Below are 13,583 nucleotides of genomic sequence, written 5' to 3'. Positions count from 1 at the left end.
CCTGCTCACCAACCTGGAAGCTCTCCCAACCCCCTCCTTTGGGGTTTTTATGGAAGCTTCCTTATAGCATGTGATTGACTAAGTCATTAGCCATTGGTGATTGGTCTCAATCTTTCTCCCCTCCCCGGGGTTGGGGTAGGACTGAAAGTTCCGACCCTCTAATCACAAAATTGGATCCACTTGCAACCAGCCCTCCGCCCACCCTTAGGAGAGGTTCTCGTTGTCATTAACATAACAAAAGTCCTCATTAACCTTTGCCACTCTCATCACTTAGGAAATTCCCAGGGTTTTAGAAGTCCTGTGCCAGAAACAGCAACCATGACCAAATACATATTTATTATAAATCAAAAAATCACACCTTACCTATACAGCCTCAGGCTGAAAAGCTGCAATATTTCTGCCCTGTTAATAGAGCACTCGCTTGGAAAGCCCTTTTTTCCCCATAATTCCTATATGGTCATATGTTAGCTTTAGGTCAGGAACAAGAGGATCTCCTGGTAGGTGCTGATCATTATGGCTAGGAGGAGTGTCTTGAGGCCCTGTGTTACCTCAGAGGACATCAAGAACATTTGAATGCTAGAACCTTGGGAAATGTTACTAATTTGTTGCTTATGCCACACCAAAGGAGTCAGGCAAAGACCAGGACCGAGCCCCCTGAGGGGGCTGTGGGGAAAAGGCCTCACAATTCTGTAAGCTCCAGGATTGTAACTTCAAGTTTCCCTCCGTGTTAGCCACAGCCAACAGTATGCCATAAGGTCAAAACAAGGACCACCAGAAAGACAAGGACCACCAGAGTGATCAGAAACATGAATGCTGAGTTTATTCTTGCCAGGGAACAGATTCACTGAGTAGTTCCCCGAGGCAGAAAAGCTGGGTAGGGGGGACTGGTATGTTCTAGAAGAGGCGGGGATGCTGCCTTCACGGTAGCTACACCAAGTAGGGCTAGGTGATTTGCAGTTATGAAGGATGGAAAGAGTCCATAGGTCTGTACGTGGTTGGTTAAAACACGTCCCATTGTTGACTGGGTGTTCCATTAAGTCGCTGAATAACAAGGTCACCCCATATTCTGAGCCATTTACCAGCACTGGCTACTTAGAATCTATTGGAGGGAACCCCAGCATTCAGCTTTGGTACCTCCTAAGCGAGTACTGCTCTAAGGGCAAAGTTTTGCCTTTGCATTAGCCATGTCCATCAGTGATGGGGGTGAACGTGGAATGGAGTGAGGAAGAAGTATATTGTCACTTTAAATTTGGTTGAGGCCTTGGCAGAAAATGTTTCAAAAGCTCTAGCTTGCTTAGGGCGCTTCTCTCATGTTTTAACATTTCAAATTAGCCAGGCCTTAATTTTTGGGCCTCCCATGCCAAACTTCAATAAACTTAATTTTTTAGTTTTATTTACCAAAATGTTAGGAGACCTTATGACCTTGGTATGGCCAAAGACCTACATGGGAGCTAGGCAGTTCTCCTGACCTAAGCGTGTCTTTTTTTTTAATTTTAATGTTTCTTTTTAAAAAAATTTGGTTGCGTTGGGCCTTTGGTGCTGCATGCGGGCTTTCTCTAGTTGCGGCGAGTGGGGGCGACTCTTCCTGGCAGTGCATAGGCATCTCATTGCGGTGGCTTCTCTTGTTGCGGAGCACAGGCTCTAGATGCGCGAGCTCAGTAGTTGTGGCTCACGGGCTTAGTTGCTCCGTGGCATGTGGGATCTTCCTGGACCAGGGCTCGAACCCATGTCCCCTGCATTGGCAGGAGGATTCTTAACCACTGCACCACCAGGGAAGCCACCTAAGCGTGTCTTAAAGGGAGTATGCGTTTTTAAACTTTTTATTTGGAAATAATTATAGACTCACAGGAAGCTGCAAGGAAATGTACAGGGAAGTCCTGTTTGCCCTTCATCCAGACTCCCCTAATGATAACATTTTACATAACTACAGTACGATGTCAACGCCATTGGTACCATGCACAGAACTTATTCAGATTTCACCAGTTATATCTGCACCCATTTATGTGTGTGTTTATAGGTCTGTGCAGTTTTATCCTATGTATAGCTTCCTGTAACTATGAACACAATCAAATACAGAATGGTTCCAGCACCATAACGATCCTGAGATACCCCTTTTATGGCCACATCCACACACTCACCCCATCCCCAACTCCTGGCAACCACGAATCTGTTCTCCATCTCTGTAATTTTCTTTCAAGAATATTATATAAATGGAATCATACAGTATGCAACCTTTTGACACCAGCTTTCACTCAACATAATTTAAAGGAAATACATTTTGACCAAGGCATATGTAGCTCAAAAACAAACAAGCAAAACCAAACATATAAACGAACAAACTTTCTTCCAGCATAGCACTAGAAAGTCTCTTTTAATTTCAGTCTCTTGAAACACAGCGTACCTGATGCCCCACATCTGTGAGGCTTGGATCAAGGATCCAACAGCACTGCCAGGTCACTATCCAACGTCTGAGATCACAACTTCCACAACCAAAACAGAGATCTCAGTTTTTCCAGAGCCCAAGCTGTATTCATATTTACATGTCCAGAGGACAGAAATAAATGGAAAAAAATCATAGATGTTCTCTAGAAGTGTTTAACAACCCTGTCTGCCTGTTGGAATCACCTGGGGGAGCTTTTAAAAATCCCAGTGCCTTGGCAAATAATAGGAAGGTCTGATAGGGAGCTTACTTTGTGTCAAACACTGTTCTAATATATTAATTCACTTAACTTTCACAACAACCCTGTGATACATGTATTATCATTATTCTTAATTTACAGATTAAAAGACAGGCACATAAACATAAACTGGTTTTCCTAACTTTAACTGCTTTTCCTAATCAATGGCAGAGCTGGGATTTGAACACAGGCAGTGTTGGCTTCAGAGCTGGCTCTTTAACTGCTGCCCTCTGCTAACCTTCCTTCCAACTGGCCAAGCTCACCTCACCTCTAAAAACGGTGGAGAAATGAGAATAGTCTAACCACACAGACTGGGTTAAAACTTTGAACAAGTTGCTTTAACTTCTTTGGCCCTTCTCCCCAGTCAAAGGAAGGAATTGGATTTTGAACTCTTAAGATTTGGTGAAACTACAAATCACTTAAATAAGAATCAGCTGGTCCTACGTGACAAGCTGGGAACCAGAGCTGAATGTTTGATGCCAGATACTATACTGAAATTTCACCAGTTAAGCCTCAGGACTCTTCCTTTTAAGTGACAGGCCCAAACCTCAGGCTGACTTAAAGAAGGGAGGAGTTGATTAGCTCACCGACTGTTTGCAGCCAAGTTTCGAGCCATCGTAACCCTCCCCCACCTCCACTCCCCGTTTCCGTCCTCAACCCCTACCTCCAGCTTTCTCAACTCCCTTCTCGCTCCTCTGCGTCCCTTTGCTTCTCTTCTCCTGTGTGGGGGCAGAAATGGCCCCTGGGAGTGCCGGTGTTGCACCATTATCACACTTAAGTAGCCAGGAATAAACCATGAAAGCATCTCCCTTCCACGATCTAGATCAGGACTCTGGCTCAGCTGAGGTCACGTGCCCAGCCCCAAACCAATCTCCGGGTCCAGGGGGTGGGGTATTATGATCGGTCAGGCTGCCTCTCTGAATGAGGACAGAACCATTGACTGACAGCCCTCCTACAAAGACAGGGAGGTAAGGATAGTTTTTCTCAAACGGAAGTTATGTGAGCCAGACCAAATTTTTTTTTTTTTCCACTTTGGCCATACCGCACGCGGCATGTGAGATCTTAGTTCCCCCACTAGGGATGAAACCCGTGCCCACTGCATTGGACCGCCAGGGAAGTCCCAGACCAAAGCTTTAATAATCATGTAAGAATAATGATGATAATTGACATTAGCTATGCTAGGTATCTCTACTTCAATGCCTATATTCCCTTCCCCCAGTTTTATTGGGCTATAATTGGCATATAACATTGTATTAGTTTCAGGTGTACCACATGATTTGCTATATGTATACGCTGCGAAATGATTACCACAATAAGGTTAGTTAACATCCATCACCTCACAGTTACAATTTTTTTTCTTGGGATAAGAGCTTTTAAGATTTACTCTCTTGGACTTCCCTGGTGGCACAGTGGTTAAGAATCTGCCTGCCAATGCAGGGGACACGGGATTTGAGCCCTGGTCCGGGAAGATCCCACATGCAATGGAGCAACTAAGCCCGAGCACCACAACTACTGAGCCTGGCTCTAGAGCCCACAAGCCACAAATACTGAAGCCCATGCACCTAGAGCCCATGCTCCTCAGCAAGAGAAGCCACCGCAATGAGAAGCCCGCGCACCACAATAAAGAGCAGCCCCCGCTCGCCGCAACTAGAGAAAGCCCATGTGCAGCAACAAAGACCCAACAGTCAAAAATAAAAAATATAAATAAATAAATTTATAAAAAAAAATTTACTGTTACCAGCTTTCAAATATACAACACAGTATTGTTAACTATAGTCAGTATGTTGCACATTACATCCTCAGAATGTATTTATGTTATAACTGGAAGTTTGTACCTTTTGACCTCCTTCATGCATTTCCCCAGCACCCCACCCCTCACCTCTGGTAATCACCAATCTGTTCTCTGTATCCATGAGTTAGCGTTTTTTGTAGTGTTTTTTTTTTTTTTTTTTTGCGGTACGTGGGCCTCTCACTGCTGTGGCCTCTCCCGCTGCGGAGCACAGGCTCCGGACGCGCAGGCTCAGCGGCCATGGCTCACAGGCCCAGCCGCTCCGCGGCATGTGGGATCCTCCCAGACCGGGGCACGAACCCGCGTCCCCTGCATCGGCAGGAGGACTCTCAACCACTGCGCCACCAGGGAAGCCCTGTAGTTTTTTTTAAAGATTCCACATATAAGGGAGAACCCATGGTATTTGTCTTTGTCTGTCTGACTTACTTTACTTAGCATAATGCCCTCAAGGTCCATAGATATGTACCTAGGAATCCATCACCACAATCAAGATAGTGAACATGACCTTCATTCCCCAGACTTCCTTGTCCCCCATTCTAACACATACCCTGGCCCCCCAGCAGGTAACCACTGATCCATTCTATCACTATAGATTTGTTTGCATTTTCTAGAACTATAAATAAATGGAATCATAAAATACATACTGTTTTTTTGTCCGGCTCTTTCTTTCACCATGATTATTTTGAGACTCATCCATGCTGTTGTGTGTATCAAGTTCATTCCTTCTAATGGCTGAGTTGTATTCCATTGTACGGCTGTATCACAGTTTATTTATCAATTCAGCCAGTGGATGCTTCTTTGACCAGGGAAATCTTTGCCAAACCTGGGACCCTTAATGTCATGGGCTCAGTCATCCTGGGTTCCCCATGAGGTCTCCTGAGTGCTCTGAACCCCTTCATAATCTCGTGTCTTCCAGTGAAAGGACACCAGGAACACACCCGTATTCATTTCCTAGGGCTGCCGTAACAAATTAGTGGCTTAAAACAACAGGAATCTATACTGTCACAGTTCTGGTGGTCAGAAGTTCTGAAATCAAAGTGCTGGCAGGGCCACCTCGCTCTGAAGGCTGTAAGGGAGAACGCCTCCTTGCCTGTCCCAGCTTCTGTAGCCCCAGGCATTCCTAGGCTTGTGGCAGCATCGCTCAAGTCTCTGTCTCCATCTTGACATGGTCTGCTCCCTTGTTTCTCTGTGTCTTCTCTTTCTCTGTCTCTTACAAGGACAGCCATCATTGGATTTAGGACCCATCCTAATCCAGGATGGTCTCATCTTGAGATTTGTACCTTAATTACATCTGCAGAGAACCTTATTCCAAGTAAGGTCACACCACTTTTCTGGCTTCCTTTGCTTCTGCCTTCCATAGCTCATCCCTCACAGCTGGTCCAATGAGAGACGCAGTTTAAGGCTCAATCTCTCTCAGCTTCTAAAAGAAATGTGATTCAAGTGGAATAAAGAGCATCTGCCCCCAGCCCTAGAATAAGTCCTTCCTCTTTTTTTTTTTTTTTTTTTTTTTTTGCGGTATGCGGGCCTCTCACTGCTGTGGCCTCTCCCGTTGCGGAGCACAGGCTCCGGATGCGCAGGCTCAGCGGCCATGACTCACAGGCCCAGCTGCTCCATGGCATGTGGGATCTTCCCGGACTGGGGCACGAACCAGTGTCCCCTGCATCGGCAGGTGGACTCTCAACCGCTGCACCACCAGGGAAGCCCCACCCTCTTTTTTTTAACCCCCAATTTATTATTTTACAGTTCTACAGGCCAGAAGTCTGAAATGAGTCTCACTGGGCTAAAACCAGTGTTTTGGCAGGGCTGAATTCCTTCTGGAGGCTCTACGAGCAAATCCATTTCCTTGTCTTTTCTAGGTTCTAGAGGCTGTCTGCATTCTTGGTTCATGGTCCCATTTCTCTGTCTTTAAAGCAGCAACATCGGGCCATCTCTCTCATTCCAATGCCGTTCTCTCCTCTCTTTCACTTATAAGGACCCTTGTGATTACATTGGGCCCACCTGGATAATCCAGGCTAAGCTCATGATCTCAAGGTTGATTAGCAACCTCAGTTCCCCCTTTTCCATATAATCTAACATATTCATATGTTCCAGAGACATCTCTGGACATCTTTGAGGGACCATTATTCTTTTTTTTTTTTTTTTAATTTTTTATTTATTTATTTATGGCTGCGTTGGGTCTTCGTTTCTGTGCGAGGGCTTTCTCTAGTTGCGGCAAGTGGGGGCCACTCCTCATCACGGTGCGCGGGCCTCTCATTATCGCGGCCTCTCTTGTTGCGGAGCACAGGCTCCAGACGCGCAGGCTCAGCAATTGTGGCTCACGGGGCCAGCCGCTCCGCGGCATGCGGGATCTTCCCAGACCAGGGCTCGAACCCATGTCCCCTGCATTGGCAGGCAGACTCTCAACCACTGCACCACCAGGGAAGCCCCTGAGGGACCATTATTCTGCCTACCATACCTCTCTTTCCTATTTTCCACTTTCTCTGTATCCCTAGTGATTTCCTCAGATATAGCTTTTAGGTAACAAATTCTCAACTGTGTTTGAACTACCATCTAATTTGTCTACTGAGTTTTTTTTTTTTTAAGTTTAGTTGATTTACAATATTGTGTTAGTTTCAGGTATACAGCAAAGTAATTCATATATATATTTCAGATTATTTTTCATTATAGGTTATTACAAGATATTGAATATAGTTCTCTGTGCTATACAATAAACCCTTGTTGCTTATCTAGTTTATGTATAGTAGCTTGTAACTGTTAATCCCAAACTTCTAATTTATTCTCCCCCTGCTTTCCCCTTTGATAATCATAAGTTTGTTTTCTATGTCTGTGAGTCTGTTTCTGTTTTGTATATCGATTCATTTGTAGTATTTTTTAGATCCCACCTCTAAGTGATATATAATTTTGTCTTTGTCTGACTTACTTCACTAATAGTCTCAGGTCCATCCATACTGCTGCAAATGGCAATATTTCATTATTTTTTATGGCTGAGTACTATTCCATTTCATATATATGGTATATGTATATACCACAGCTTCTTAAGCCAACTGTCTGTTGATGGGCACTTGGGTTGTTTCCATGTCTTGGCTATTGTAAATAGTGTTACTATGAACATTGGGGTGTATGATGTATCTTTTCAAAGTAGAGTTTTCATCTTTTCTGGATACATATGCAGGAGTGGGATACCTGGATCGTATGGTAGCTCTTTTTTTAGTTTTTAAAGTAATCTCCATACTGTTTTCTATAGTGGCTGCACCAATTTACATTCCCATCAACAGTGTAATAGGGTTCCCTTTTTGCCACACTCTCTCCAGCATTTCTTACTTATAGACTTTTTGATGACAGCCATTCTGACTGCTCATACCCTCTTACAGAGATGCTCCACGGTTCCCTATGGCACGTGTTACTCCTTGTTGCAACAAGTATTAAACCCAATTTGTTCAACTATAAGTTCTGTAATGGAGAGAACAGTGCCCACTCTGCCCCCACTTCCCCAAAGATATGTCCACCCAGAATCTCAGAATGTAGGTTGGCCAAACTGGAAGGTCAGAGGCTGGGGCAGATGCTCTTTATCCCACCTAAATCACATTTAGCTTAGAAGCTGGGAGAGATTGAGCCTTATACTTGGTTTGCCATTGGACCAGCTGTGATGAAGTAGGCATGGAAAGCAAAAGCAAAGGAAGCCAGACAATGAGTGACCAAGAATATGCGTTCACCTGCATACAGAGGGCCTTTGTCTTCCTTTCTCTGCCTTAGTCACCACTGATACCAGTTCCTGGCATGAAGTAGGTGCCATCTAAATACTTAGTGGATGAACAAATGAAAATATCAGACCTGATTTTTTTTTCTCCCATTATTCCCATAGGAGGGGTTCCAATGGAGAAGATGGCAGCCTATAGCTCATCCAAGGCAGCTCTGACCATGTTTTCAGCAGTCATGAGACAAGAGCTATCCAAATGGGGAGTTAAAGTCTCTGTCATCCAGCCTGGAGGCTTCCGAACAAGTAGGTGTCTGAGCCCAAGAGCCCTGCAATATTCATTCTGGAAGGGATGCTGAAGGTCCTTTGTTTTGACAGAGTTCAAGCCAAACCCCTCAGTGGTGGACCAAAGAGGGGTTGGGATGGGTGGCCTTCTAAGCATAGAGGGGCAGGTGCCAGGTTTTGCAATGTACGGTTGCTCCCCTGCCTCCTTTCACCAAGGAATTAAGTTTTGATGTTATGTATTTTTCAAACACAACCTCCTCCCCTCTGAAGGACATGACCCATATCCTTCTATCCCGGGAGGAGATGGCCATCCTCTCCTCTCCGCTCCCTGAATTTCTGGACTCTGAGCAGATGTAGACAACCCCCATGGCTCAGTCCTTAGTTCTGGGTCATCAACCAAGTAATTGGTGATCTAAATGAAGATGTAAAAGAGCATACCTAATAAAAGACCACACACTGGGAGGGATGCCTAACACACTATAGAACAAACCCTAGAGGTCTGAATATTAACCCAAATGCACCAGATAAAAATCTAAAAGAAAAGCAGAACTTTGTCTTGAAGCATTTAGCAGCCAGGATCTCCCAGAGTTGTCCAGGAGGAGCACGAAGACTCGGTGAAAGGGCTCATCTGGGAAGAAAACCAAGGGAAAGAGACCTGGGCCACTCAGGTTGAGAGGCGGGACCAGGGCAGTAGGAATGGAGGGAAGGTGAAGTCTTGAGAGGGGTTTCCAACTTGGGGACTCCCTGGGCAGGTAGGAGAGTTGAGGGGAGTTGACGGGGAAGGAGGGTGGGTCAAAGATGATGCCGAATATGGCAGCCTGAGAGACAGAGCACAAAAAGCTGCCTGACAGCTAGTGGAAGGGGAGAATGGTGAATTTGAATCTGAACCGGGCAGGAGGATTGAGAGTTTGGTGACACAGCCAACGAAGACTTCCAACACACAGATGCAAGATTCCCTTTGGACCAGAGAACAACCCTGCAGTTAAGTTACAGTTTCAAGGACTCACTGAAATTGTCATAGCTAGCATTTTGGGCAGCCGTTCTTACCAGGCACTAGCCATTTTCCTTACATTCTTTCCTGATATTGTTGATCTTATTTTTAAAATTGAGAAATATATCATATACACACATAGTTTAATAAATTATCAATATTATAAAAATTCATGTACTTAACATCCAGATCAAAAAATAAAACATTGCCAGCTCTCAGAAGCCCTCACATGGTCCTCTCCAGTTTTAGCCCTCTCCTCCCTGCAACAGGTAACCTGTCATACTTTTTGTAACATTCATTTATTTGCTGTTCTTGACAATGTTCCATGCATACATGCATCCCCAAACAATAGTTTGGCTTTACTGGTTTTTGAACTTTAAATGGAATCAATGTGTATGTATTTTTTTGCGTCTGGCTTCTTTCACCAAACATTATGTTTTCACAATTCATTTATATTGTGTGTAGCTGTAGTTCATTCATTTTCATTGCTAGTATTCTGTGAATATGCCACAATTTTTCTACTATCGATGGGATATTTGGGTCACTTTTGGACAACTGTGAACAATTCAGCTGTGGACCTTCTGGCACACCTACTGTGGCGTATGTGTGTGTGATTTTTCCTATGACATATACCCAGGAATGGGATGACTGGATCATAGATTTTAATTATCTTCAACTTCATTGGATAATTCCAAATTGTTTCCTTAATTATCATTCCAATTTTACTCCCATCCTTTCCATATATGTCTTAATCTGCATCACAGCCCTGAGGAGTAGGTTTAATTGACATCATTCATCAGGTGAGGACACTGAAGTAGGATGGGTAATATATAGCTCAGCATGGACATCTGTGACACCACGATGGTGGGGAATTTGAAACCAGATCCCTAGGTGCAGAGCCTGGTTCTTTCTTTTATATCAGGATGTCCTCAGTTTAAAGCTGATATTTGACGGTCTCTCTAAAGGCGAGAGGCCAGATGGTGGAGGGCTGAGGACTTAAGTTTGGAGAATGACATTTGAAGTGGGGGATGAGGAAAGGAATCTTTAGGGACACAAAGAGCTCCTGAAGACATTCAGGGAAACATATCAGATTTTTTGGGTACCCTGCAATAAAAACTAGCTCAAGCATATTGCACGCTTCGCAGATTTTAAGACTTTCTGTGTACAATCTCACTTTATCCTCACCTATGAGGTAGGCATTATAATATTCCCATCTTATGGGTAGAAAACCGAGGCTCAGAGAAGTTAAGGAATTTCTCAAGCCACAGTGCTGATATGAGGCAGAGATGGGATTTGGATCCATGTCATCTTGACAGTTTTATTGTGTGTAGCCCCGAAGTGGCAGCGGATGGGCAAATGTGTGTCAAAACTGGCAGATGAAGGCTGACAAAAGGGTGGTGTCTTGTCATCAGTAAAGAGAGTTTTGGGGATTTTGGACAGGGTAGGCACAAGAGTGATTAGAAAGTCCATGAGGTGTTTAAAGAGGGAGGAAGTCGAGAGGAAAAGGAATCCCCTGTGAGAGTAGAGACTGGGGCAGAAGTAGCTGGAGGAACAATAGTCCATGCAAACATGTTTTTTAAGATGCAGAAGCCTCTGGAGTAGTAACTGTCAGGGTAATCATTTCTTTGAGTATGGTCATGCCTTCATAAAGAGAAATGAGCGATTGAAACTCCCTTTGCATTTCCATGAGTATAATTGGATTTCACTGGCTTACATTTCATAGTGAGGCTCCCCTGCAGTCCTGGTATCCAGGAGTCACCCAAGCTAGCAAAGATTCATCCCCACAGCAATCCCTGAGCAATCACACACTTTGTGGGAGGGAGTGTGGGTTGCTGCAACCTTTCTGGAAAGTAATCTGGCACTAGCTATTAAAATTCAAAATGAATGTGTTTTTTGACCAGACAGCCACCCTTTGGGGACTGTAGCCTAAAGAAGTGCACGCCGAAAAACAAAAGGATACATTGTGCAAAGCTGGTGACGGCAGCGTTCCCTGAAATGGTGAAACCTAGGAACGACTGGCAAGTCCTTTGATAGAGAAATGGTGACTAAAAGCTGCTCAATGGAAAATTCTGCTGCTCTGGTTTAAAACTATAGCCATTGACCAGGAGGCAGGTCTGTGATTCATTACTAAGCAAACAAACAAAAATCAAAACCCACAAACAAACAAAAAAGCAAATTCCTGGAAAATACTTATAGTATGATCCTTTTTGTGTGTTCCTGGTAAAATAAAATTAAGCCAAAGCCAAACATATCTATGTATTTGTATGAGCAAGGAGGGAGTGTAGAATGACACACAATACTGTAAGTTTCCTCAGAGGAGATTAATTTTAAAAACATATGCATCTCCTTATTATTCATTATTTATATAATGAGCAGCCATTGCTACTATATTTTAAAGTAAATATATAGATACTATTAGATTTTATATAAGCAAGAATTTACTTCTATATTAAATATGTGGTTATATATTTAATCACATATAATTTATGTTAAAATTTAATGTATTATTTAAAATGAAATTAAAATTATATTTATTAAATAGATAACATGAGGGACTTCCCTGGTGGTCCAGTGGTCAAGACTTCACCTTCCAGTGCCGGGGCAGGGTTGGGGGGATGGGAGGGGTAGGGTATGGGTTTGATCCCTGGTCAGGGAGTTAGGATCCCACACACCTTGGGGCCAAAAAACCAAAAACATAAAATAGAAGCAACACTGTCACAAATTCAAGAAAGACTTAAAAAAAAATGATAGCATGATGCTCAACATTACATATTTTTTTAACCTTTTTTTGGCCACATGGCTTGTGGGAACTTCCCTGACCAGCGATTGAACCCAGGCCATGGCAGTGGAAACCCAGAATCCCAACCACTAGGCCACCAGGGAACTCCCAACATTATATATTTAATTTTATACACAGAAGCAGGCATTACTGCTATATTTTTAAAAATTATATGTGTATGTATATATGTAGGTATATACATATTGTATAGATAATATATATTATATACATTATATTTTATATTGTATATAATAGTCATAAAAAGATATGTACTAGAATGTTTGTGGCAGCACTATTCGTAAGAGCCTCAAATTGAAAACAACCCAAACGCCCATCATAGTATAATAGATAAACAATTTATGGCATATTTACAGAATGGAAAGCTACTGACTACACAATACATGCATCCATGTATGCATGTATCTAAAGTCAGGCAAAGCTACTCTACTCTATTCATCTGACAGTGGCTCCTGGGAAGGTGGCCGAGGCTGGTTTGTCCTTTTCTTGGTCTGGGTGCTGGTTACATGAGCTATTCGGTTTGTGGAAACCTATTCATCTGTGCACTGTTCTGTATGTATGTTTAAAAGAATAGAAGTGCCATTATAAAGCACATACTTTAAAAGGCATTTGAGAACGTCCTTCCCAACAGAAGCCAATTCACAAGGGCCTTCTTCCCAATTAGGGGTAGGACATGCCTGTTTTAGCCTTTCCAGCATCTGAGCCTCTCTTTTTTTTCTTGCATCTCAGACATCACAGGCACGAGTGACATGTGGGACAAGCTGGAGAAAAACATCCTGGACCACCTCACCCCTGACGTGCAAGAGGACTACGGCCAGGATTATATCCTTAGGGAACGCAATTTTCTCATGTTCTTGCAAACCTACTCTGTAATGGACGTCTCCCCAGTGCTCCTGGATGTCCAGCATGCCATCACTGCTAAGAGCCCCTTTGCATTTTATGCACCGGGGAAAATGTCTTATCTGTGGCTCTGCTTTGTTTCCTTTAGCCCTACTGGCATATTTGATTATTTTAGCAAAAAAATGCACAGCCATGGAAAGAGCATGCCCAGAGTGTTAAGCATGCGTAACTGGAAGAATGAGGCCATGTAGGCAAATCAGTGGGAAATGTTAAGAGTCTTGGAATGAAAGGGAATCTCGAGCTTCCCATTAAAGTTGTGGTTTCCTACCTTGCAGCCCCTGTGAACTCTGTTGGTTGAATAGTGAGACAGAAGGGAAGGGGGCAGGGCACAAACTTGAAAAGAATGACATAGACGTTGAGCATATGACGTAAAACTGGTTAGAACAGACTAAGCCCAAGATGGCAGAAGATTCAACTTCCAGTGGAACTTCAGCCTCATTATACGCTCA

At 43.5% G+C, this 13,583-nt stretch overlaps 1 protein-coding gene across 1 annotated transcript in view; it reads left to right on the top strand.

Annotated features, from left to right (window-relative positions):
• HSD17B2 (hydroxysteroid 17-beta dehydrogenase 2) overlaps window positions 1-13,325 on the top strand; it is a gene marked incomplete at both ends in the record, with an annotated part of 71,932 nt that extends 58,607 nt beyond the window's left edge. Inside the window, 2 exons of the mRNA XM_082606958.1 lie at window positions 8,330-8,467; window positions 12,964-13,325. Coding sequence (XP_082463084.1) covers window positions 8,330-8,467; window positions 12,964-13,325 — 500 coding nt within the window. The remainder of the gene's footprint in view (window positions 1-8,329; window positions 8,468-12,963) is intronic.
• Between the last annotated feature and the right edge of the window lie 258 nt (window positions 13,326-13,583).

Source organism: Mesoplodon mirus, assembly GCF_964341445.2.
Source record: "Mesoplodon mirus genome assembly, chromosome: 19".
Lineage (NCBI taxonomy): Eukaryota > Metazoa > Chordata > Mammalia > Artiodactyla > Ziphiidae > Mesoplodon > Mesoplodon mirus.
The sequence above is the reverse complement of the archived record's forward strand: the minus strand, read 5'-3'. Positions and strand labels throughout refer to the sequence as shown.